Below are 23,557 nucleotides of genomic sequence, written 5' to 3'. Positions count from 1 at the left end.
CAACCTGAGGATAATCACACCTCAGGCGAGGGAGAAGGTTGAGAAGACAGACCTTCATGAATAACCTCATTTTCATACTCATTTTCAGTAATACAGAAGTTCTGTACAAGCAAGTGACAATATTATCAATTCGACCTATATGCCTCTACTTCAATGCAACTCTGAAATCTGACATTACACCCTATGATTACATGGAACATGAAACAACGAAGTGTGTTTCACACAAAAGGGTAGTGGAAATTTGCAACCCCTGGCCCCAAATAACATGGACATCACATCAATCAAACTTTAGAAAAAACTAAGATTGATAAAAGTTTTGTTCGGTAAAGGGTATTGTGAAGAAAGATATTATTTTTAATATTTTGGGGGGGGTTTAGTGTGTTATTCATAGAATCCCTACAGTGCAGGAGGCCATTCAGCCCATCAAGTCTGCACTGACTTTCCAACAGAGCATCCCACCCATGTATTTGTCCTGCTAATCTCCCTAACCTACACATTACAGACACTAAGGGACAACTTAGCATGGCCAATCCACCTTCACATCTTTGGACCATGGGAGGAAATCCATGCACTCTAGCAGGATTAAACATGGCTACTTCCAATACAGCTCTCGTACCTCTCCTTAGGTACTTCTCCACGGGGAGAACTTACAAACTCCACAGTCACCCAAGACCGGAATTGAACCCGGGTCCCTTGTACTGTGAGGCTGCAGTGCTAACCACTGTGCCGCCCTGGGAAACAGGCTTGTGGCCGTGTGTGAACATGATTCAATTAAGCTAGGGGCTGGCTGTCTACAAGGGCGAGGACTCAAAGAAGCCTAGGTTTGACAGGCAGGCATTTGAAGTGAATATGGCTAAGTTGAATTTTCTACAATATGTTTGTAGTTTTTTTAAAAAAAGGCACTGACCTCCGAGGTTCGACCTCATTCCTCCGGCAGAGCGGGCAGAGAGGGGAGCGATTTTGGAGGGGAGAGCTGGAAGTTAAACTGAGTTTATTTTCACTTACTTTTTTGGAGCTTTTTTTAAAAATAAAAGCAGCAGGAAACCGGAAATAGGCCGTGGGGAGACCTGGGTAATTTTGTTGTACCCAATAAATCTGAACGGTGAGGAAACCCGAGACACTACACGTACAAAGTCTCCCACCCTCCCCCCTCCTCCTCTAACCTGAAAAAAAGACCCGGAGAGAGAGTAGGTAAGCTCTTTCTTTCTTTTTATTCTTGTATCAACAAGTTATCTAGAGGGGATGGAAGTGAAGGCAGTGCAATGTTCCTCCTGCAGAATGTTTGAGGTGAGGGACACCGTCAGTGTCCCTGCTGATTTCACCTGTGGGAGGTGCACCCATCTACAGCTCATCAAAAACCGCGTTAGGGAACTGGATGCTGGAGCTGGATGAACTTCGGATCATTCGGGAGGTAGAGCAGTATATAGATAGAAGCTTCAGGGATGTAGTTACTCCGAGGAACGGGCGGCACGGTAGCACAGTGGTTAGCACTGCTGCTTCACAGCTCCAGGGTCCCGGGTTCGATTCCCGGCTCGGGTCACTGTCTGTGTGGAGTTTGCACATTCTCCTCGTGTCAGCGTGGGTTTTCTTCGGGTGCTCCGGTTTCCTCCCACAATCCAAAGGTGTGCGGGTTAGGTTGATTGGCCAGGTTAAAAATTGCCCCTTAGATTCCTGGGGTGTGTAGGTTGGAGGGATTAGCGGGTAAAATATGAGGGGGTAGGGCCTGGGTGGGATTGTGGTCGGTGCAGACTCGATGGGCCGAATGGCCTCCTTCTGCACTGTAGGGATTCTATGATTCTATGAATGAAGATAGATGGGTGACGGTGAGAGGGGCTGGGAGGAAACAGTCAGTGCAGGGATCCCCTGTGGTCGTTCCCCTCAGCAACAAGTATACCGCTTTGGATACAGTTGAGGTGGACGACCGACCAGTGGCAGTGAAAGAGACTCACGGATGGTATGTTGCCTCCCGGGTGCCAGGGTCAGTGACGTCTCGGACTGTGTTTTCAGCATCCTTAAGGGGGAGGGGGAACAGTCACAAGTCGTGATACACATCGGTACCAACGACATAGGTAAGAGAAGGGACGGGGATTTAAAACAGGAATTTAGGGAGCTAGGGTGGAAGCTGAGAGCCAAGACAAACCATGATGTCATCTCTGGTTTGTTGCCAGTGCCAAGTGATAGCGAGTTGAGGGACAGGGAGAGAGTGCAGATAAACACGTGGCTGCAGGGATGGTGTAGGAGGGAGGGTTTCAGTTACATGGATAATTGGAACACATTCTGGGGAAAGTGGGACCTGTACAAACAGGATGGGTTGCACCTGAACCAGAGGGACATCAATATCCTGGGAGGGAAATTTGCTACGACTCTTCGGGGGGGTTTAAACTAATTTGTCAGGGGGATGGGAAAACGAGCTGTAGTCCAGAAGCCAGTGTTGAGTGTAGTGATGTACTGAGGAAGGTATCAAGGTTGCAGGAGTGTACCGGCAAACAGGAAGGTGGGTTGAAGTGTGTCTACTTCGATGCAAGGAGCATCCGGAATAAGGTAGATGAACTTGGAGCGTGGATTAGTACTTGGGACTACGATGTTGTGGCCATTACGGAAACATGGTTAGAGCAGGGACAGGAATGGTTGTTGGAAGTTCCGGGGTATAGATGTTTCAGTAAGAGTAGGGAAGGTGGTAAAAGAGGTGGAGGAGTAGCATTGTTAATCCAGGATAGTTTAACGGCTGCAGAAAGGCAGTTCGAGGGGGATCTGCCTACTGAGGTAATATGGGCTGAAGTTAGAAATAGGAAAGGAGCGGTCACGTTGTTAGGCGTTTTCTATAGGCCCCCAAATAGTAATAGAGATGTGGAGGAAGAAATTGCAAAGCAGATTATGGATAGGTGTGGGGGTCACAGGGTAGTTGTCATGGGTGACTTTAACTTTCCAAATAGGTCGAATAGTTCGGATGGGGCAGTTTTTGTACAGTGTGTGCAGGAGGGTTTCCTGACACAATATGTGGATAGGCCGACAAGAGGTGGGGCCACATTGGATTTGGTACTGGGTGACAAACCGGGCCAAATGTTAGATTTGGTTGTGGGAGAGCTCTTTGGAGATAGTGAACACAATTCGATATCTTTCATTATTGCAATGGAGGGATAGGGCCATACGGCAGGGCAAGGTTTATAATTGGGGGAGGGGTAATTATGATGCGATTAGGCAAGAATTAGGGAGCATAAGATGGGAACAGAAACTGTCAGGAAAAGGCACAAATGAAAAGTGGAGGTTGTTCAAGGAACAAATATTGCATGTCCTTGATAGGTATGTCCCTGTCAGGCAGGGAGGAAATGGCCGAGTGAGGGAACCATGGTTCACGAAAGAGGTTGAATGTCTTGGCAAGAAGAAAAAGGAAGCGTATGTAAGGATGAGAAAACAAGATTCAGTTGGGTCGATTGAGGGTTACAAGTTAGCAAGGAATGAGCTGAAAAAATGGCTTAGGAGAGTTAGGAGGGGGCATGAGAAGTTCTTGGTGGGTTGGATCAAGGAAAACCCCAAGGCTTTTTACTCTTATGTGAGAAATAAAAGAATGACCAGGGTGAGGTTAGGGCCGGTCAAGGACAGTAGTGGGAACTTGTGCATGGAGTCAGAAGAGATAGGAGAGGCGATGAAAGAATACTTTTCGACAGTGTTCACCAAGGAGAGGGGCCATGTTTTTGAGGATGTGTGTGTGATACAGGCTGGAGGAGGTAGATATTCTGAGGGAAGATGTATTAGCGATTTTGAAAAACCTGAGGGTCGATAAGTCCCCTGGGCCAGATGAGATATATCCTAGGATTCTTTGGAAGGCAAGGGATGAGATTGCAGAGCCTTTGGCTTTGATCTTTGGGTCCTCATTGTCCACGGGGATAGTGCCAGAGGACTGGAGAGTGGCGAATGTTGTTCCTCTGTTCAAGAAAGGAAATAGGAATGACCCTGGTAATTATAGGCCAGTTAGTAGTCTTACTTCGGTGGTCGGTAAGTTAATGGAAAAGATCCTGAGGGATAGGATTTATGACCATTTAGAAAGATGCAGCTTAATCCGGGATAGTCAACACGGATTCGAGAAGGGTAAGTCTTGCCTCACAAGTTTGATTGAATTCTTTGAGGAGGTAACTAAGTGTGTAGATGAAGGCAGAGCAGTTGATGTCATATACATGGATTTTAGTAAGGCGGTTGATTAGGTCCCCGATGGTTGGCTCATGAAGAAAGTAAGGAGGTGTGGGATAGAGGGAAAGTTGGCCGATTGGATAAGTAACTGGCTACCTCATAGAAGACAGAGGGTGGTGGTGGATGGAAAATGTTCAGACTGGAGACCAGTTACCAGCGGTGTACCACAGGGATCAGTGCTGGGTCCTCTACTATTTGTGATTTTTATCAATGACTTGGAGGAGGGGGCTGAAGGGTGGATCAGTAAATTTGCTGATGACACCAAGATTGGTGGAGTAGTGGATGAGGTGGAGGGCTGTTGTCGGCTGCAAAGAGACATTAATAAGATGCAGAGCTGGGCCGAAAAATGGCAGATGGAGTTTAACCCTGACAAGTGCGAGGTGATTCATTTTAGTAGGACAAATTTGAATGCGGATTACAGGGTCAATGGTATGGTTCTAAGGAATGTGGAGGAACAGAGAGATCTTGGGGTTCATATCCACAGATCTCTAAAGGTTGCCATTCAAGTGGATAGAGCCGTGAAGAAGGCCTATAGTGTGTTAGCGTTTATTAACAGGGGGTTTGAGTTTAAGAGCCATGGGGTTATGCTGCAAGTGTACAGGACCTTGGTGAGGCCACATTTGGAATATTGTGTGCAGTTCTGGTCACCTCACTATAAGGAGGATGTGGAAGCATTGGAGAGAGTGCAAAGGAGATTTACCAGGATGCTGCCTGGTTTGGAGGGTAGGTCTTATGAGGAAAGGTTGAGGGAGCTAGGGCTTTTTTTCTTTAGAGCGGAGGAGGATGAGAGGCGACTTAATAGAGGTTTATAAGATGATGAGGGGGATAGATAGAGTGGACGTTCAGAGACTATTTCCTCAGGTGGATGTAGCTGTTACTAGGGGGCATAACTATAAGGTTCATGGTGGGAGATATAGGAGGGATGTCCGAGGTAGGTTCTTTACTCAGAGAGTGGTTGGGGTGTGGAATGGACTGCCTGCTGTGATAGTGGAGTCGGACACTTTAGGAACTTTCAAGCGGTTATTGGATAGACACATGGAGCACACCAGGATGATAGGGAGTGGGATAGCTTGATTTTGGTTTTGGACAAAGCTCGGCACAACATCAAGGGCCGAAAGGCCTGTACTGTGCTGTACTGTTCTATGTTTCTGTATGCCATGGGTAGAAACTTGCATTAAAAGACAGAGAATTTGTTGTGTTCAGTTGTTAAATTTCAAAGGGAAGTAAAAAGGAATTTACAACTTGGAAAAGGTCATAAATAAATACGGCAATGTTATTGACATTTATTTTGTCTAAAAGTAAAGGCAGTAGGGAGAACATAGAAGATTTTTATATACTAGGAAAGATGAGTTTCAAGGAAGGATAAGGACAATGGAATAAAGATGAAAGAATGAAAATTACTTGAGGAGCTGCATGAGAGCTGTGTTGGAAGTAGCCATGCTTAGACCTGCTGGAATGCTGCTCTGTGCTAGAAAAAGTGCACTGAAGATACATGGTGTAGCAACTTTTAACCAACCTACCAAAGTGTTGGTTTTACAGAAAGTAGGGTTTTGTTTTAAAATTTCTTGAATTTCCACAGCAAAATGGGTGAAAGGCCTTGTGATGGACCTTCCTTATTGTTGCCTTGTGATAAACTATTACTGGATTTTATAGATCAAGTGTCGATAAGGGGCAGCACAGTGGCACAGTGATTAGCATTGCTGCCTCACAGCGTCAGAGACCCGGGTTCGATTCCCAACTTGGGTCACTGTCTGTGGAGTTTGCACATTCTCCCCGTGTCTGCATGGGTTTCCTCCGGGTGCTCCGGTTTCCTCCCACAGTCCAAAGATGTGCGGTATAGGTGCATTAGCCATGCTAAATTGCCCCTCGGAGTCAGGGTAAATGTATGGGGTTATGGAGATAGGGCCTGGATGGGGTTGTGGTTGGTGCAGACTCGATGGTCCGAATGGCCTCCTTCTGCACTGTAGGATTCTATAATTCTATGAAGGGATCATTGCCTAAAGTAATTATTTGTGAGTCTGACCGAATGGGAAGTCATTTTGGGGGAATGTTCTATAACAACTGTAAATGTAATCTTGTGGGTGTAAATTTCCCTTTCCTTTGTTAATAAACATTCTAATATTTAAAATCCCCAAACTGGAATTTGTGGCTTCTGACTTCAGTACACCTATCTTCTCGTGGTCAAAATACAAAAATTTTTTTTGTGATTTTCAAGGATGTTGCCTGGATTAGATGGCATGCCTCATGAGGATAGGTTGAGAGAGCTAGGTCTTTTCTCCTTGGAGAGGCAAAAGATGAGAGGTGACCTGATAGAGGTGTATAAGATGTTGAGAGGTATTGATAGAGTGGAATCTCAGAGGCTTTTACCCAGGGCTGGAATGGTTGCCACAAGAGGTCACAGGTTTAGGGTGCTGGGGAGTAGGTACAGAGGAGATGTTAGGGGTAAGTTTTTCACTCAGAGGGTGGCGGGTGTGTGGAATCGGCTGCCGGTAGTGGTGGTGGAGGCGGATTAGATAGGGTCTTTTAAGAGACTTTTAGATAAGTTCATGGAAGTTAGTAAGATAGAGGGTTATAGGTACGCCTAGTAGGTAGGGACATGTTCGGCGCAACTTGTGGGCCGAAGGGCCTGTTTGTGCTGTAGCTTTTCTATGTTCTATGATAAGCTTGCCAAGTTTTCCTTTGGGAAAGCTGGCAATTAACACCTGCTGGATCATAATGATATCAAGGCATATGGATAAAGGTAGATAAATTAAATTGAGGTATAAATTAAGTATAATTCTTGAACGGTGGAACAAGCTTGAGGAGTTCATAGAATCCCTACAGTACAGAAAGAGGCCATTCGGCCCATCTAGTCTGCACCGACCACAATCCCACCCAGGCCCTACCCCCATATCCCTACACATTTACCCACTAATCCCTCTAACCTACGCATCTCAGGACACAAAGGGCAATTTTAGCATGGCCAATCAACCTAACCTGCACATCTTTGGACTGTGGGAGGAAACCGGAGCACCCAGAGGAAACCCACGCAGACACGAGGAGAATGTGCAAACTCCACACAGACAGTGACCCAAGCCGGGAATCGAACCCGGGACCCTGGAGCTGTGAAGCAGCAGTGCTAACCACTGTGCTACCGTGCCGCTCTGAGTTAAGTGGCCTCCAACCCCTGTTCCTATATGTCTATATATTCTTGAGTGAAGCACACATCAGGGTAATTTAAAATTTCATCTTGCCTTTCTGACCATACGATTTTAATGCCAAGAATTTTACTCACAGGATTGGATTTCATCTCTATTAGATTGTCCAAGATACGAGTCACTGGTAGATTCTGTAAAGATGATAATCAGAAATATATTTGTTATTGGCTTTGAAGAATGGTGGTGAAATATTCATAAAGATTCCAGTAGTTTTACTAAACTCCTTGAAGATCATTAATACTGTTCTTTATATTATATGAACCCTCGTACTCTGACATTAAAAGGTTAAATTATAAGGATCACAACATTTTATTTGTTCAGTATTGATAGCTTCCCACATCAATGGTACAGTGAATGGGCTGCTGACATCTACCACAATTTCTACTGCCTATATCTCTCCCAGAAAAAGGAAATTAAGCAAATTAAAACTCACTTGTCCTGATTCTAACACACAACATGAGCAATAACAACTTGTATATGTTCAGCACCATTAACAGAGCAAAATATCACGAGGCACTTCACGAGGATGTTACCAAACAGAATTTGATACTGCGTCACATGTGGATATCATAGAATCCTGATGGTGCAGATTCGGCCCATCGAGTCTGCACTGACCACAATCCCACCCAGGCCCTACCTCCATAACCCCACGTATTTGCCTTCCTAGTTTCCCTGACACTAAGGGGGCAATTTAGTATGGCCAATCAACCTAACCCACACATCTTTGGAGTGAGAGGGGAAACTGGAGCACCCAGAGGAAACCCAAGCTGGGAGATCAGGAAAGACAACCAAAATGAGCATCTTAAAAGAAGGAAAGACAGGTGGTGAGATCAAGAGGTGAAGGGAGGAAATTCCAAAGCTTACGGTTTTGGCAGCTGATGCCAATGGTAGATTAATTAAAAATGGGAATGCTTAAGATGCCAAAATTTAAGGGGCAAAGAATATTAGGATGGGGGGGGGGGGGGGGTTAGAAGATCATGGACTAATTTGAAAACAATGATTAAATTTTAATGTTTGAGGCATTGTAAGCCATGTAATCAGGAGCTAATGGAGATGGTGCAAATTTGGGCTTGGGCAAGAGAGTTTTGGATGACTTCAGGTTTACAGAGAGTAGAATGTGGGAGGTCAGCCAGGAGTGCATTTAAATGGTCAAGTGTAGGTAACAAAGGCACGGATAAGGGCTTCAGCAGCTCATTGGCTGAGACAGGGGCAAAGCCCAGCAGTGTTACAGAACTGGAAATAGGCAGTCGTGGCGATGGCGAAGATCTGTGGTCAGAAGCTCCTGTTGAGGAGAAATGTGAGACCAAAGTCAATTTCAGCCTCGAATGTTTGCCAGGAAGAGGAATGGAGTCAGTGACTAGGGAACAGAGTTTCCAGCAGGGGCTGATGACAATGGCTTGGGTTTTAGTTGGAGGATTCAACAATTTAGAAACATGTGCTGTCACCGAACATGTGAAAACTAATGCTGTGTTTTCAAATGACGTCACCAAGAGAGATAAGAAATAGGAGGGGGCCAAGGATAAATCCCTGGGGGACACAAAAGGTCACGATGCAGGAACAGGAAGTGAAGCCATCATTATGATTAGATAGATAAGAATGGAAGCAGGTGAGCACAGTCCCACATAACTGGACAACAGAGGAGAGGTGTTGAAGGAGAATGATGTGGTCAACCAAATCAGAGGCTACACTTAGGTCAAGCAGGATGAGAGAGATTAGTTTACCTTTGTTACAGTCAGAAAAAATGTCAATTGTGATTTTCATAAGAGCCATTTGCTATTTTCAAAATAAAATAGCCCCTGATTTGGTATTCTCCAAATCGCATCAAAAATGGATTTTTATTCACCATTTCCAAAACATGTTATGTAAAATTATGCACTTGGGCAGCAATTCTGGCTGTATGTGAGGTATAGAAATCCATGGGGTGTGTCCTTTCTCAAGGCCATTTGCCAGAATTAGAAAAAACACATCTAAACCAAACAGCATTAATTTATTTCATTATAATTAATTTTGTATCCCATATATACATCTACAGTATACCAAAATCGTACCTCTGTAGATATTTCTTGGTGTCCCAGTTTTATTAACTTTATCCCATTCATGCCCACATTTGTAATGAAACTGTCTTTCAATTTTCACAGGGATTAAATCTTCCCAGTAGCTTTGGTCCTCTAGCACTTCAATTGTGTGTGTCAGTGTTTCTCCACATTTCAGCCTTCAATGCAGAGAAATACCCAGACTTCAAATAGCTCTACTTCTCTCCTTTCCTCCCACATTACTGAAAGTTTTTCTAAGTATAAATAATATTAAATCAAAGCATTTTATATGCAAGACATTAAAACGTGGACTAATAATTAATGCAAATAGTTGGTCATTTTTCCTTCAAGTAGTCATGACTTTAAATTTGATCTCATCTGAATGAATAGTTGATCCTATTAATTCACTACAAATTACAACTCTCACTTTAGTTTTATGACTTTCCTAGGTGGACACAGTATTTATGTCAATTCCTTTACTTTGTGACTATCATCACAGTATCCCAACTGTGCAGTGGAGGCGGCGATTCGGCCCATTGAGTCTGTACTGACTCTCTGACAGAGTATCTGCAAATCTTTGGAGTGTGGGAGGAAATCGGAGCACCCGAAGGAAATCCACACAGACACAGGGAGAACATGCAAACTCCACACAGTCACCCAAGGCCAGAATTGAACCTGGGTCCCTTGCATTGTGAGGCAGCAGTGCTCACCACTGTGTCACCGTGCCACCCTAATAAAAAAGCAAATTATGCACCCTCTCATGAGATGTTCGGGGTCTCCTTGATGACTGTCTTAGTAAGATACTCATTCCAACAAGTTATTTAATGCAATGATTTCCTGTTTGTTTTTGTGTCATTTCTACCAGTAAAATGATGATACTCAAATAGTAGCTTGACCCAAATAGGTAAAGTGACTTTATAGAGGCTTTCAGAAGCTAATCAGTATTTAGTAACATATTTATAAAACATAATAGGCCAGGTTAAAATAATACAACAATCCTCAATGAATAAGTTTTGTTTACCTAAAACTCAATACTTAAATTCAATGAAACTATTGAAATGTAGGGCTCAGCTTTTCTGTTGGAGTTGAGACACTGATGCTGGGTGAATTTCCAAGACCTGATCCCGCATTGTGTCAGCACCTCATGCTCTACATGGTCTTTGACTAGCAGGCCAACTTAGAAGGGATTGGGAACTACATTTTCTGAGCTGGGAGCAGTCAACATAGCCAACTTGATTGAGTTTTTGAAGAAGTGACAAAGATAATTGAAGAGGGAAGGGCTGTGGATGTAGTTGATAAGTACTTTATTAAGACGTTTGACAAGGGTGCCACATGGCAGACTGGTGCAAAAATGAAAATCACTTGGAATTTGAGGTGGGCTGGCTAGGTGGATATAAAACTGGTTTAGTCATAGAACAGTAAGAAGTCTCACAACACCAGGTTAAAGTCCAACAGGTTTATTTGGTAGCAAATACCATAAGCTTTCGGAGCAATGCTCCTTCGTCAGATGGAGTGGATATCTGTTCTCAAACAGGGCACAGACACAGAAATCAAATTACAGAATACTGATTAGAATGCAAATCTCTACAGCCAGCCAGGTCTTAAATGTACAGACAATGTGGGTGGAGGGAGCATTCAACACAGGTTGAAGAGATGTGTATTGTCTCCAGACAGTACAGCTTGTGAAATTGTGCAAGTCCAGGAGGCAAGCTGTGGGGGTTACTGATAATGTGACATAAATCCAACATCCCGGTTTAGACCGTCCTCATGTGTGCGGAACTTGGCTATCAGTTTCTGCTCAGCGACTCAGACGCTGAAAGATGCCCTCATAAGAACAGGATATGGCGCTCGACTCATCGATCAACAGTTCTGACGCGCCACAGCGAAAAACCGCACCGACCTCCTCAGAAGACAAACACGGGACACAGTGGACAGAGTACCCTTCGTCATCCAGTACTTCCCTGGAGCGGAGAAGCTACGGCATCTCCTCCGGAGCCTTCAACATGTCATTGATGAAGACGAACATCTCGCCAAGGCCATCCCCACACCCCCACTTCTTGCCTTCAAACAACCACACAACCTCAAACAGACCATTGTCCGCAGCAAACTACCCAGCCTTCAGGAGAACAGTGACCACGACACCACACAACCCTGCCACAGCAACCTCTGCAAGACGTGCCGGATCATCAACACGGATGCCATCATCTCACGTGAGAACACCATCTACCAGGTACACGGTACCTACTCTTGCAACTCGGCCAACGTTGTCTACCTGATACGCTGCAAGAAAGGATGTCCCGAGGCATGGTACATTGGGGAAACCATGCAGACGCTACGACAGCGGATGAATGAACACCGCTCGACAATCACCAGGCAAGAGTGTTCTCTTCCTGTGGGGGAGCACTTCAGCAGTCACAGGCATTCAGCCTTGGATCTTCAGGTAAGCGTTCTCCAAGGCGGCCTTCACGACACACGACAGCGCAGAGTCGCTGAGCAGAAACTGTTCTTTGTTTCTTTGTAAACTCAGGTCATAGAGTCAGAGATGTTTACAGCATGGAGACAGGCCCTCCAGCCCAACTTGTCCATGCCGTCCTGTTTTTACCATTAAGCTAGTCCCAACTGCGTTTGGCCCATATCCTTCGATACCAATCTTGCCCATGTAACTGTCGGAATGCTTTTTAAAAGACAAAATTATGTCCGTCTCTACTACTACTTCTGACAACTCATTCCAGACACTCACCACCCTCTGTGAAAAAATTGCCCGTCTAGACCCTTTTGTATCTCTCCCCTCTCACTTTAAACCTATGCCCTCTAGTTTTAGACTCCCCTACCTTTGGGAAAAGATGTTGACTATCTACCTTATCTATGCCCCTCATTATTTTGTAGATCTCTATAAGATCACCCCTCAGTCTCCTATAGTCCAGGGAAAAAAAGTCCCAGTCTATCCAGCCTCTCCTTATAACTCAAACCTGGGCCTCTGACGCAAATCTTTGTCTCGTCACTGGACGCAGGTGAGGTCCCAGAGGATTGGAGGATAGCTAATGTGGTCCCGTTATTTAAGAAGGGTAGGAAGGATAACCCAGGAAATTATAGGCCGGTGAGCTTGACGTCCGTGGTGGGGAAGTTGTTGGAGAAGATTCTTAGAGATAGGATGTATGCGCATTTAGAAAGGAATAAACTCATTAGCGATAGTCAGCATGGTTTTGTGAGAGGGAGGTCATGCCTCACTAACCTGGTGGAGTTTTTTGAAGAAGTGACCAAAATGGTTGACGAGGGAAGGGCTGTGGATGTCGTCTATATGGACTTTAGTAAAGCGTTTGACAAAGTCCATCATGGTAGGCTGGTGAAAAAGGTTGGATCTCATGGGATAAAGGGGGAGGTGGCTAGATGGGTGGAGAACTGGCTTGGTCACAGAAGACAGAGGGTGGTAGTGGAAGGGTCTTTTTCCGGCTGGAGGCCTGTGACTAGTGGTGTTCCGCAGGGCTCTGTATTGGGACCTCTGCTGTTTGTGATTTATATAAATGATCTGGAAGAAGGTGTAACTGGGGTGATCAGTAAGTTTGCGGACGACACAAAATTGGCAGGACTTGCAGATAGTGAGGATCATTGTCAGAAGCTACAGAAGGATATAGATAGGCTGGAAATTTGGGCAAAGAAATGGCAGATGGAGTTCAATCCTGATAAATGCAAAGTGATGCATTTTGGTAGAAATAATGTAGGGAGGAGCTATATGATAAATGGCAGAACCATAAAGGGTGTAGATACGCAGAGTGTGCAAGTCCACAGATCCTTGAAAGTGATGTCACAGGTGAAGGTGGTGAAGAAGGCATATGGCATGCTTGCCTTTATAGGACGGGGCATAGAGTATAAAAGTTGGGGTCTGATGTTGCAGATGTATAGAACGTTGGTTCGGCCGCATCTGGAATACTGCGTCCAGTTCTGGTCGCCACACTACCAGAAGGACGTGGAGGCTTTGGAGAGAGTACAGAGGAGGTTTACCAGGATGTTACCTGGTATGGAGGGGCTTAGTTATGAGGAGAGATTGGGTAAACTGGGGTTGTTCTCCCTGGAAAGACGGAGGATGAGGGGAGACTTAATAGAGGTGTATAAAATTATGAAAGGCATAGATAGGGTGAACGGTGGGAAGCTTTTCCCCAGGTCGGTGGTGACGTTCACGAGGGATCATAGGTTCAAGGTGAAGGGGGGGAGGTTTAACACAGATATCAGGCGGACTTATTTTACACAGAGGGTGGTGGGGGCCTGGAATGCGCTGCCAGGCAAGGTGGTGGATGCGGACACACTGGGAACGTTTAAGACTTATCTAGACAGCCATATGAACGGAGTGGGAATGGAGGGATACAAAAGAATGGTCTAGTTTGGACCAGGGAGCGGCGTGGGCTTGGAGGGCCGAAGGGCCTGTTCCTGTGCTGTATTGTTCTTTGTTCAAACCATTAAGTCCCGGTAGCATCCGAGTAAATCTTGTCTGCACTCTTTCTAGTTTAATAATATCCTTTCTATAATAGGGTGACCAGAACTATACACAGTACTCCAAGTGTGGCCTTACCAATGTCTTATACAACTTTAACAAGACGTCCCAACTCCTATTGTTCCAGCCAATGAAACCAAGCATGCAAAATGCCTTCTTCACCACCGTGTCCACCTGTGACTCCACTTTCAGGGAGCTATGAACCTGTATCCCTAGATCTCTTTGTTCTATCACTCTCCCCAATGTCCTACCATTAATTAAGTCCTGCCTTGGTTCGATCTATCAAAATGCATCATCTCGCATTTATCTAAATTAAACTCCATCTGCCATTTATCAGCCCACTGGTCCAATTGATCAAGATCCCGTTCCAATCCTAGATAACCTTCTTCAGCGCCTACTATGCCACCAATCCTGGTGTCATCTGCAAACTTAGTAACCATACCTAAATTTTCATCTAAATCATTAATACGAACGACAAATAACAGTGGAGCCAGCAGTGATCCCTGAGACACACCGCTGTCACAGGCCTTCTGTGAGGTTGGGATAGAATGCAAGGTTAGAGACAGGTCGAATCTAAGGAGAGATTGACAAAGATGTTATGGACATAAGGCAAAGAGCTTTTCAATGAAGGCATTAGGGACTGAAGAAGTGCTAATAGTAGAATAAAGATAAGATAGCAGAATGTGCTAATTGGACAGCAAAAATCAGTACAGTGGAAGCAAAACTGATAAACAAGGAACAAATGGCCGTGTGGGATAGCCAACATTTGGCTATCAGTTTCTGCTCAGCGATTTTGCGTTGTCATGCGTCGTGAAGGCTGTCTTGGAGAACGCTTACCCAAAGGTCAGAGGCTGAATGCCCTTGACTGCTGAAGTGTTCCCTGACAGGAAAGGAACACTCCTGCCTGGTGATTGTCGAATGGTGTCCATTCATCCGTTGTCGTAGTGTCGGCATGGTCTCGCCAATGTGCTATGCCTTGGGACATCCTTTCCTGCAGTGTATCAGGTAGACAATGTTGGCTCAGACACAAGAGTATGTACCAAGTACCTGGTGAATGGTGTTCTCATGTGAGATGACGGCATCCGTGTCGATGATCCGGCACGTCTTGCAGAGGTTGCTGTGGCAGGGTTGTGTGGTGTTGTGGTCACCGTTCTCCTGAAGGCTGGGTAGTTTGCTGCGTACAATGGTCTTGGTTGGTCTTGAGAGCGGGGATGGCGTTGCGTTGTGCTTGGGTGACGTTTGGGGCTGTCTTGTGAGTACGGCTGATGAATCTGGCATTGACGCACCTCCTGATGGCTTGGGCATACTTGTCGAGTCGAGGGCAGTGGCCTTCCGGAGGAGTCCAATTCGACTCTTTCTTCTTCGGTTATTGCACCGCGCATCTCTCTGTCGGCTGTTCTGGTTGCTTGGCTGTCTCATCGGGTTCGTTGTTGGCCTCTTGTCATCAAACAGCAGACAAAGGAGGAGTCACCATCATACTGAACAGAACGGATTACTGCAAAGAAGTGTACCGACAACTGAATAACGAGGAACACTACAGACAGTTACCTGCAGATCCGATCAAAGAACACATCCGTCAACTCAACAGACCGATCAAGACCTTTGATCCAGACCTTCAGAGTACCCTCCGTGCTCTCATCCCACATACTCCTCATGTTGGAGATCTCTACTGCCTCCCGAAGGTACACAAGGCCAAAGCACCCTGCCGTCCCATCGTATCAGACAATGGGACCCTGTGTGAGAACCTCTCTGGCTACATCGATGGGATCCTGAAACCCATCGTACAAAGAACCCCCAACTTCTGTCGCGACACTATGGACTTCTTACAGAAACTCAGCACCCATGGAGCAGTTGAACTAGGAACACTCCTCGTCACAATGGATGTCTCGGCACTCTACACCAGCATCTCCCACAAAGACGGCATTGCTGCAACTGCCTCAGTACTCAACGCCGACAACTGCCAATCTCCAGACGCAATTCTACAACTCAACCGCTTCATCGTGGACCACAATGTCTTCACCTTCAACAACCAGTTCTTCATCCAGACACACGGAACAGCCATGGGGACCAAATTCGCACCTCAATATGCCAACATCTTCATGCACAGGTTCGAACAAGACTTCTTCACCGCGTGGGACCTTCAACCGATGCTACACACTAGATACACTGATGATATTTTCTTCCTGTTTCTACTCTGACTAGCACGTAGCACGTGAGATCACTACCTTTTGAGATCTGACTGTTCAGCTTGCTGCCTAGCTCCCGATATTCTGCTTTGAGGACCTCATCCCTTTTTTAACCTATGTCGTTTGTACCAACATTTTCTACGACCACTGTCTGTTTACCCTTCCCCTGCAGAATGTCCTGCAGCCGTTCTGAGACACCCTTGACCCAAGCACCAGGGAGGTAAATTACCACCCTGGAGTCTCGTTTGCGGCCACAGAAGCATCTATCTATTCCCCTTACAATTGAATCCCCTATAACTATTGCATTCTCTCACTTTTTACTCCTCCCCTCTGCAGCAGCACCAACGGTGGTGCTGTTTTTCCCTGAAGGCCATTCCTCTCAATGCTATCCAAAACAGTAGATCTGTTTTGCACGGGAATAACTGCAGGAGATTCCTGCACTGCCTGCCCAGCTTTCTTACTCTTCCTGGTGGTCACTCTTTCCCTTCCTGCCTGTGGAGTCTGAGCCTGCGATGTGACCACCTCTCTATCCACAATAGTCTCCGCCTTGCAGATGTTCCACAGGTCGCCAGCTGCCACTCCAGATCCGAAATACGGGTTTCCAGCTGCTGCAGCTGGAGACACTTTCTGCACACATGCTGGCCCTGGGCACTGGCAATTGGATGAATGCAGAATTCACCCAATTTCACCAAAATTGGGTGAATGCAGAATTCTCAGAGGATCGTAGAACTGAGGGAGCTTACAGATACAGAGAAAAATGACACTGCAATCAGCTATGGTGCTTCACTCAGAAGTTTTTAATAAGTTTGATCTGATTGTAGTAGCTAGGCCTTCTTAAATTCCTACAATTCTGCAGCACAAATTAATGTTTCGTTATGCTTACGGACTAAATAATGAAGCTTTATTAGTATTTCACAAACAATAGGAAAATTCTACTCAAATATAAAATTTGAATTTTCTCAAAGTGGTTTTGAACACAAGGATGATCATTTCAAAACTGAAATGTTTAGTGAATTAGGAGTGATCATAGATCAGCAAGTGCAAGAGAGATGAATGAATGAGTCTTGGCATGCACTAGAACATAGGCTGCAGAGTTTTTGATGAGCTCAAGCTCATGCGGGATCAAAGATGAAAGGCCAGTAGAGTATTGGAATGGTCAAATTTGGAGGTAATAAAAGTATAGATGAAGGTTTTAGCAGCAAGTAACCTGAAGCAGGAGGAGAAACTGGCGATGTTGTAGAAGTGGAAACAGGCAGTTGTTGCAATTGAGAGGTTAGCTGATTGGAAGATAATTTCAAGTTCTGAACAGTTTATTCAGCTGAGACAATGACAGGGGATGAGTATGAAGTTTAGAACTAGGGAAGATGATAATAGCTTTGACTATTCCTGGCAAAAATTGGGACTCATGCAAGGTTGCAACTTCAACAGGCAGTGATTAAAGTAGAACTTGACCTTGTTCAGGGTACCTATGGAACCTGACAGTGTGTCTATGGATGGAGGGGTCAAGGTGTTTTATTTCTTTAAGATGTGAGGGGGGGTGGAGGGTGGTAGACTTCTGAATGAGAGGAGGGAGGAGGGAACTTTCACAATTTCAGCCAGTGTGGGGACCAGGGAGAGAAGCTGGATCATCAGCACTTAGGTGGGAACATGGTAAACAGAGCAGAAGATTTGTCTTATTCTCAGGATGAGCTTGAAAGGCGATGAGTGGTTCTCAGAGAAAAACTATGAAGTGGATTTGAAAGGTGACCAAGCATTCAAGGAATTGAGAAGGCAGGTACTTTGGAGACGGAGTGACAGTTTGCAAGGACAGAGAGATGAAGCATAAATTTGTTTGAGCAGGGGTAATGATGGCTGCTTGGAAGGGACAGTAACTTAGTAATATGTGTAATATCAGTTATAATGAGAACCAGAAAGCAAAGTTGGGTGGTCTGCTGTCTTTGTGGGAATAGAATCAAAGGAAGTTTGTTTCACATTCAAGATGAGTTCGGAAAAGGAGATAGAAGACATAGATATGCATTAAATAAAAAAAGTGCAATCCCTTGGTGGGGGAGTGAGCAAATATATTTTTGCTTTGCATTGCTATGAAGTGTTTCCAGCAATTGCACGTGGCTAGTACAATATTTATACAGATGTGAACAATCTAGTTAGTCTACCAGTAGAATACTTAATATATATTCTAACTAACAAATGCATTTACAAGTAATTTTTTTTGAGTCCTTTCATGTTTTTTTAAGGCTGTTTATTAACTCGTTTGCTGGGTAATGCTCCATCAGTTTTTTAAAACTCTACTAGGACCCAAGGATTTAAATGGCATATTTCAATATTTACATTAATTCTATCATAACAAACATTTGAAATAATGTTCTAAAAAATACTCTCCACATTGTATTAATAATCCTTTGTCCCAGCAAGGCTCCATCTAATGAAGAAATTGGTCACAGAATTTGCAAACTGAATACTGCAATTCTTCCAAGCAATAGCTGCAGGGAAAGTGTACATACATTATCCACTAAAATCAGAATAAATTAAATGCCAATCTTGATAAAATAGATGTAATGGAGCTGCTCTGAATGTTCAGCCAGCTCCGTGGAACCTTTAATAGCCAAGATATTTACTGGAGACTATTTTATCTGAACACATTTCAAAATTAGAATTAGAGTTTCAAACACCACAAAACTGCTAGATTTCTTCACCAAAATAAAGGAAGCAGTCTTGTGAAACATTTACCCTGTTTCGGTACACATTTATTAAAGTTTTCTGCTTCCTAATTCTGGGCACTTAGAGCTAATAGTCTGAACAAGACTAGTGTTTGCACGCAAGTTAAAATAACTTGCCCTTTTGAATAGTGCAGATGTTCAGTAAAAGTTGGCTCAACAAAAGTAAAGGTTCAACATGTTTACAATTACACGTCACGGTGGCACAGTGGTTAGCACTACAGCCTCACAGGGATCCGGGTTCAATTTCAGCCTTGGGTGACTGTGTGGAGTTTGCACGTTTTCCCATGTCTGTTTGAGTTTCCTCTAGGTGGATTAGATAGGGTGCATAGTGAGAGCCTTTTTCCTCGGATGGTGTCCTCGAGGGGACATAGCTTTAAATTGAGGGGTGAGAGATATAGGACAGATGTTAGAGGTAGGTTCTTTACTCAGAGAGTAGTAAGGGCGTGGAATGCCCTGCCTGCAGCAGTGGTGGACTCGTCAACGTTGAGAGCGTTCAAGTGGTTACTGGATAAACATATGGATGATATTGGAATAGTGTAGATTAGATGGGCTTTAGATTGGTACCACTGGTCGGCGCAACATCGAGGGCCGAAGGGCCTGTACTGCGCTGTAATGTTCTATGTTCTAGGTGTTCCGGTTTCCTTCCACAATCCAAAGATGTGCAGGTTAGGTGGACTGGCTAAGATAAATTGCCCTTCAGTGTCCCAAGATGTATAGGTGAGATAGATTAGCCATGGTTAATACACACAGGGTAATAGGGATAGGGTGGAGGGGTACAATGCTGAGTTGGTGCAGACTTGATGGGCCGAATGGCTTCCTTCTGCACTGTAGGGATTCTACATTTGCAAAGATTACGCAAATATAAATAATGCAAATGTAGTTTCTCCTGAGACAGAAAGAACACTTTCCACACAATCACTTTTAAATTGTCTGAATTTCATCTAAAATCATATGCTTTATGACTGTAATAGTAATTTGCTTTCCTACTTCAATGGTGCATTACAAAACATGTTCCAACTAGAAGAAACATAGATTTTCTGCTCTGAAAACATTTCTAATTAGACTACTGATCATAGTTGACTGCAATCTGAACAAAGAACAAAGAAAGTTACAGCTCAGGAACAGGCCCTTCAGCCCTCCAAGCCTGCACCGACCGTGCCTGATTTAACTAAAACCCCCTACCCTTCCGGGGACCATATCCCTCTATTCCCATCCTATTCATGTACTTGTCAAGACGCCCCTTAAAAGTCACTACCGTATCTGCTTCCACTACCTCCCCCGGCAATGAGTTCCAGGCACCCACCACTCTCTTGTGTAAAAAGTCTGCCTCGTACATCTCCTTTAAACCTTGCCCCTCGCACCTTAAACCTATGCCCCCTAGTAATTGACTCTTCCACCCTGGGAAAAAGCTTCTGACTATCCACTCTGTCCGTGCCCCTCATAATCTTGTAGACTTCTATCAGGTCTCCCCTCAACCTCCATCGCTCCAGTGAGAACAAACCAAGTTTCTCCAACCTCTCCTCATTGCTAATGCCCTCCATACCAGGCAACATCCTGGTAAATCTTTTCTGTACCCTCTCCAAAGCCTGCACATCCTTCTGGCAGCGTGGCGACCAGAATTGAACACTATATTCCAAGTGCGGCCTAACTAAGGTTCTGTAAAGATGCAACATGACTTGCCAATTTTTAAACTCAATACCCCGGCCAATGAACGCAAGCATGTCGTATGCCTTTTTGCCTACCTTCTCCACCTGCGTTGCCACTTTCAGTGACCCGTGTACCTGTACACCCAGATCCCTTTGCCTATCAATATTCTTAAGCGTTATATATATATATATATATATATATAAAAAACATATATATACACATACACTATATATACACATACACTGTATCTATGGGGCTTCACTCAGTGTTTTCAGCAAGCTTGGTCGAAACAAGTTGCTTCTTAAATTCCGGCAATTATACAAGACAAACTAACGTTTTAGTGCTATGCTTACGGGCTAAATAATGAAACTTTTGTGGTATTTACAAAAATAGGAAAGCTCTATTCAAATTAATAAATCAATATTCTAAAAGTGGCTGTATTTAGAGATCAATTCCAAACGTGTTGCGACTTTAATGCACTAGCTGTATTGGATGAACGATAAATGCTGGCCAGATTACTGAGGAACAAATAGAATAGAGGAGTATGAATAGTATAAAACGTGTGATAACATATGAGATGCATAAATATTTGGGACAGGATTCTCTCAAAACAAAACTAAGTGCACAATGGGTGGGAAAATGGGAGTATTTCCCACCCGTTTTACTGGGTATACTTACCAGAAAGAATACCCTGTACTCTGTGCAATGCAGAGTGCCTCAGCTTGGAAAGCAGGGGGCGGGACCTCATCCCGCCCAAGAGGTCTCTGCGCATGCGTCGATCTGTCAACGCGGAGATCGGCACATGCGCAGTGGCCCCATCGCCGGCCTAGCAATCGCTGGCTTCCCCCCATCCCTCCTGATCGCTGGTCAACTGGACCCTCCGGCCCTGCTCCCAGTATGCCCTGCCCCCTCTGGCACCTCCCTTTGGCACTGCCCAGTGCCTGGTAGGCAGTGGCAAGGTGCCTGGTGGGCAGTGCCAGGGTGCCATGCTGGCACTCCCAGGCTTCCACTGTCCAAGGGCACCCCACCCTTGCCCCTGACTTTTCATTTGTGTGCATTATTTTGTTTGTTTGATTACAGATGAATAGAACTTCCAGGTTTATACATTTATCCAAATAAATGAAACAAAATACTAATTGAAAACATTTTAGAAATTATGTGACCCAACTTGACTGATCAGTTTTGTGATGTCGCTGTTTTTTAAAAATGGTTGGAAACAAAGTAGGGGCCAATTGTGCATTATTCAATGCTGGTATTTTGCTGCTACTAACTTGTTCAATTTAAAGTTAAAGTTTATTTATTTGTCACAAGTAAGCCTTAGATTAACACTGCAATAAAGTTACTGTGAAATTCCCCTAGTCGCCAGAGTCTGGCGTCTGTTTGGGTCAATGCACTTAACCAGCACGTCTTTCAAAATGTGGGAGGAAAATGGAGCACCCAGAGGAAACCCATGCAGACACAGGGAGAACATGCAAACTCCACACAGACAGTGACCCAAGCCAGGAATCGAACCCGGGACCCTGGTGCTATGAGGCAGCAGTGCTAACCACTGTGCCACTAACCACTGATTGAGTTATCAATCAATAAAATGGTTACTTGAGTCAAATAGTATATTCCTGACACATACCCTTATGAAATAGTATATTTCTGATACACACTTATGAAATCTATTATTTGTGTCTCTGTGTACTAAGCAAACTATGGAGATTGTAACATTTAAGGTACAATTTAATATTCCGCTGCATGTTATGTTTGTTCCTGCCTCATAACAAGGACAGGAACCTCTTGGAGTGTTGCGAGAGGTCACCAGATCAGTTCAAGGGTCAGTGAACAATAGTCAGTTTTTAGTCAGTCAGTTTTAATCAGAAAAGTGTCCCAGAAAGACAGCAATGGGAGGAGGGGGGAAGACAGGGAGTGAGAGAAGTCCTAGATAAAGGACAAAGACTGAGACAGAAACAGGTCGCAGTTAAGAGAAAAGAAAGTTCAGAGTAACAGCCTCAAGTTAAAGAAAGGGATGAGGGGAGCAGACCTCAAGTGAAGTGGACTCAGGAGAAGCCCTTATAATTGAGGGGGACTCAGGAGAATCCCGAAGATCCAAGAAGGCGGTCAAAGATTGGAGACTCCAGGCTGCGGGCCTTTGGGGAGAAGGTACCGTTTGAAGCAGTGGTCTTTTGCTTGGCACAGCCGAAGATTTGTTTGTAATTGTGCTTGTAAGTTGATGCTGGAGTGTAGTCAGAAATCTAGGGGAATGGCATCTTGGAAGGCAAGACTGAAACCCTTTAAGGTAGATCATCATTGAAGCCATCGAGTTGGAGCAACGTTTGGACAGAATTCCAAGGTGGGATGTTCAAAGGTTGAAACTGGACATTCTCATGAGAAGGACAGCATTTCAATGAGATTGGTTGAATCACAGTGTGACTAACATCTCGATAGGCTGTTGAAAACTCCATGAAATCTGTTTTGGTCTGATTTGGTATTTATTGTGTAGCTTATTGTTTGAGCTTAGCAGAAGATAGACATTGAAAATTGTGTACAATATTGCTGTTAGAAAAGACATGTCGAAGCTTTTCATCTTGCACTCATCAGGGCACGTCACAAGAATACTAGTATAAGGGGAAAACAACAATTTATATTGTATGAGAAGAGAATGCTGATTGATAGGCAAGTGGACTTGGATTGGTAGAGGCATTGCCATGGAGAATAATCCTCAAATGTATTAAGAATTAAACTGATGACCAATTTAAGATAGTCAGTCAGGTTCACAATGTGGCGTGTGTGTGTACTGGAAGCTACATAAGGAACTGGTACACAAGGAAGTGTTCTTTCCAGACAGAAAGAACTCGTGCACACGTTGTGCCCGATTTAAATTTCAAATAATACTTGGCAGGTATCTAGCATTTTCCATGGCAATGTCTCCACCAATCAGAGTCCACTTGCCAAACATTTAGCATTCTCTTTTTATACAGTATAAATTGTTGTTTTCCCCTTATACTGGTATTCTTGTAAAGTGTCCTGATGAGTGCAAGATGAAAAGCTTCAACATGTCTCTTTTTTTCAATCAATATTCAAGTTCTGTACTGCCAAATGAAAATTGTAATTGTTTTAT

The 23,557-nt window shown here is 44.4% G+C and overlaps 1 protein-coding gene across 1 annotated transcript in view; it reads right to left on the bottom strand.

The window, feature by feature from the left end:
- The window catches only part of scfd1 (sec1 family domain containing 1), a 451,124-nt gene that overhangs the window by 138,541 nt on the left and 289,026 nt on the right, over positions 1-23,557 (bottom strand). Inside the window, exon 20 of the mRNA XM_078233262.1 lies at positions 7,460-7,513. Within this exon, the coding sequence (XP_078089388.1) occupies positions 7,460-7,513 (54 nt within the window). The remainder of the gene's footprint in view (positions 1-7,459; positions 7,514-23,557) is intronic.

Source organism: Mustelus asterias, chromosome 18 (genome assembly GCF_964213995.1).
Source record: "Mustelus asterias chromosome 18, sMusAst1.hap1.1, whole genome shotgun sequence".
In the NCBI taxonomy this organism is placed as follows: Eukaryota; Metazoa; Chordata; class Chondrichthyes; order Carcharhiniformes; family Triakidae; genus Mustelus; species Mustelus asterias.
The sequence above is the reverse complement of the archived record's forward strand: the minus strand, read 5'-3'. Positions and strand labels throughout refer to the sequence as shown.